This window comes from Solenopsis invicta, chromosome 13 (assembly GCF_016802725.1).
Source record: "Solenopsis invicta isolate M01_SB chromosome 13, UNIL_Sinv_3.0, whole genome shotgun sequence".
Taxonomy (NCBI): Eukaryota; Metazoa; Arthropoda; class Insecta; order Hymenoptera; family Formicidae; genus Solenopsis; species Solenopsis invicta.
In genome coordinates, this window is record NC_052676.1 from 15,725,975 (window position 1) to 15,729,639 (window position 3,665).

Here is a 3,665-nt window from a genome sequence, read left to right on the forward strand (position 1 = left end):
GTCTACAGAAGTCAATAAGGCTTACAACTTGTATTGTGTACAAAAAAGATGAAATTTTTGATGAAGTAATACTTTATCTTAACATTTACCATTATTATATTTCAGTACAACATGGAAACAATTGGCGGTAGACAAAAGGGAACTTTCATTTATGTTTATGATGGATATACATATACTCGTAATATCGATAAGCGGCTAAACAACACATATCGCTGTTCAAGTCGTCGTTCAACAGGATGTCCCGGTGTTGCAAAAATAATTGATGAGCAAGTGCGTGTGCAAACTCTACATCAACATCCACCAGTTACCAAAAAGTTGGAAAAATCTAAAATGCGAAATGAAATGTTACGTTTATCACGAGAATCGCTTCTGCCACTGAAGGAAATTTTTGATAACGTTTGTCGAACGTATGTTGTTCTATATTATTATAAATGTAATTACACACAGTAGTACATATCTTCATTTGTTGTGCAAATGTATTTATTGAACGGAAAAGTGGTATTTTGCTTTATGTATTTGTGCGTTTATCGGAAAACAAAGTTAATTTGATATTTATAATCCGTTTTGTTTAATTATATTGTTTTAGGGATCCAGAAGTAGCTATACATATATCGTCTAGTTCTATGAAAAGTATAATGACTCGAGAACGAACTAAACAAAGACCTCCTATACCACACACTTTTCAAGCCTTGGCTACTGATTTAATTAAATACGAGTGGATTAAAGATTTTTATAAAGGAAGTGTAGTTGCACAAGATGGTAATACAGCTATTATATTTTCAAGTGAAAAACTTATTGAAATAATTCAAGAAGCTCAGGAAATTTTTGTTGATGGAACATTTTCAGTAAGTTATTTTGATTGATAATTTTTTTTAATTTTTTATCTTATATATCGAAATTAATTGCTCCCCGTCATCCTCGAATGGATCAACTATATACTATTCACACTCGTTATATGAATAAAGTAAGTTTAAGATTTATAAAAAGATTATTTAAACATTAATAAATTATATTAAAAGCTATTATGTTTTATAGGCAGTTGGAACTGTGTTTTGCTTATGTGAAGCACGTACTAGTGCATTATATGAATCAATATGGTTAAAAGTATTAGAACTAGCTCCAGGAATGAAAAATAATGTCAAATTTATCATGAGTGATTACGAAGCAGCAGCTATAAAAGTTTTAGAAAAACTTTTTCCAAATGCAGATATTCACGGGTGTTGGTTTCATTATAATCAAGTAAGTTTTATTTTTCCTTAGTAATTTATCTACGAAATGTGAAAATGTAAATCATATTTTTTTATTTAGGCAGTACTACGTAAATGGAATTACTTGGGTTTAACAAATATTTCAAATATCCTGTTGTCCATGACAATGACGCTTCCATTACTGCCACAAGAATATTTCATGCCAGCATTAAGGATACTACATAATTACTGCGACGCTACACATTTCAAATATGAAGAATTATTGCAATTTCTAACATATATTGAGAAAACTTGGTTGCCTAAGGCATCAAAAAGTTAGCGTATATAACTGTCCTGCAAGAACAAACAATTTAGTAGAAAATTTCCATAGTACAATAAGACGAAAATTGGGTCTTCATCAAAATTTATGGCTTTTTTTAGGTACAATATTTTAATACAAGTCTTATTTTTTTGTAACACTATTTTGTAACACTTTTTTTATATAACATATAATTTATTCTCACATAATTTTTAAAATTTTGTTTAAAATTAATTTTAATTTAGGAAACTTGATTTTTACTTGCGTATTACACTTACATTTCTATCATACATCAATTAATTTCAGATAAATTAACAAAGTTAATTATGGATCAAGAAATTCATTTTAGACGTCTACAAAATAATGAGAATTTAATGATTGTGCAGCAACGCAAAAATAAAGAGCGTAATTTAAATATTTTTCAAGCGCAAACAGATCTAATTACAGGAAGGTAATACAAAATATAATTTATTAATAAAATAATGCAATAATGCATATAATGTGTTAAAATATATATTATGATATTGTATTAACATGTATAGGTTGCCCCTTGAACAATTTTTACGAATGTTTACCGGAATATATAAAACTTCTTATTATCAAGAACATATAAATATGCAAGGTTAGTATCAACAGCATTTTTTGTAATTTTCATTCTCATAAAGTAAACCTACTTCATCATGCTTTAGAGAAAGAAAATGTAGCAAACATCTTATCTTTGGAAAATGAAAACGAAGAGAATTATGAAAAGGAAACACAAATTACTACAAATCAAGATATTCCAACAATTATATGTGAACCGGACATTCAACCTCAAGTTGTACTAACAAGACTCAAACGTAAAGATTATGAAAAATATATTGAAAATGATCGGCAACCATTAAATTTTATTGAAAATACTATTTCGTCAAATGTAAGTACGAATTAAGAATTTATCATTATCTACAAGTACAATTCATTTTTATATATTGCAAATTTCAAACTATGTTCCAGATTACACGAAAAAGATGCAGAAGAAAAGTGCACAAATGTTGTTGAAAAAATATCAATATCATAAGATCTCAGTATTTTAGCATCAATTCTGTAGATTGATTCTAATGGAGACTGACATTTTTTAAAATAATATTTAATTAAAGTATTAATTGATAATCATTTTAGATTTCATTATTTTGGATATTAATTTTATATGAGATCTCATTGGAATCAATCTACAGAATTACATAAAATATGACTTGTTTCATGAGGTGAGATTTTCCGGAAAGAGGCGAAGAAAATGAAAGAATAATAAAGTCTGGTATAGATGCATTATGCAAATCATAACATAGATGCATTGATGCTGTATCGAATCAAGTTTTTATACCGTGCAGTCACATTTGTTGTTGTAAAGATGTTAAAAAAATGTCCCATTTGCAAAGCAGAAATTTCATCTATCTACAAAGTATATACAGCATAAATGAGTTTGTATTTTCTTCTAAATATAAGAACATCTAAGAATGTTTGCAACTTTCTTAATACGCGTAATTTGAGATACTTGTCAATTATACGCTTTGAAATATATATGGCTAGACTACCTTGCATATTTTAATCTTTACGCATATAGTGCGCAATAGTTAAGATACATAAAACATTATTCTATTGAAAATTAATAGTATATATACTTATATATATATATATATATATATATATATATATATATATATATATATATATATATACACTAGTCTAACTACACAAAAAGTTTATTTTCTTCTTTTAAATATATATAAACATTATTAACTGTTGACAGAGTTATATTTTATGTTTCATTTTAAACAAAGAAGGGAATAGAGTTCTGCTTTTCAGATGTGAAGACTGATTAGAAAATAAGTTTTATTTTATTTCATTCTCGTATTATAGATATATGTAGAATTAAGGTTAACTCTGTTGCTAATTGTGATTGTGCAATAAGAGCTTTAATTATTTTGTTGATGAATAAATTACTGAGATTTTGGCTTTCCTTGTATAATTCTAGTATTGAATAAAAATGTAAGTTTGATAATCTAATTTTATTTATCATTAATTATATTATACAGTATATATCAATAAAACGGCAGATGTGTGAAGATATGTATGTAAAATTTTATAAATAATACAGTAAACCGAGCAAGCTGTAATAAATA

General features: G+C 26.7%; 1 protein-coding gene across 2 annotated transcripts; it reads left to right on the forward strand.

Annotated features, from left to right (window-relative positions):
* Window positions 1–623: 623 nt before the first annotated feature.
* LOC120359401 lies at window positions 624–2,770 on the forward strand. 2 transcript variants are annotated; one of them, XM_039456738.1, is made up of 7 exons: window positions 624–964; window positions 1,036–1,239; window positions 1,309–1,628; window positions 1,813–1,957; window positions 2,049–2,128; window positions 2,196–2,419; window positions 2,500–2,770. In XM_039456738.1, exons 4-7 carry the CDS (start codon window positions 1,833–1,835, stop codon window positions 2,542–2,544), a joined length of 474 nt encoding a protein of 157 aa, XP_039312672.1. In that variant the 5' UTR covers window positions 624–964; window positions 1,036–1,239; window positions 1,309–1,628; window positions 1,813–1,832; the 3' UTR covers window positions 2,545–2,770. The 2 variants fall into 2 exon arrangements, with proteins under 2 accessions (XP_039312672.1, XP_039312673.1); XM_039456739.1 differs by lacking the exon at window positions 1,309–1,628.
* Window positions 2,771–3,665: the final 895 nt, after the last annotated feature.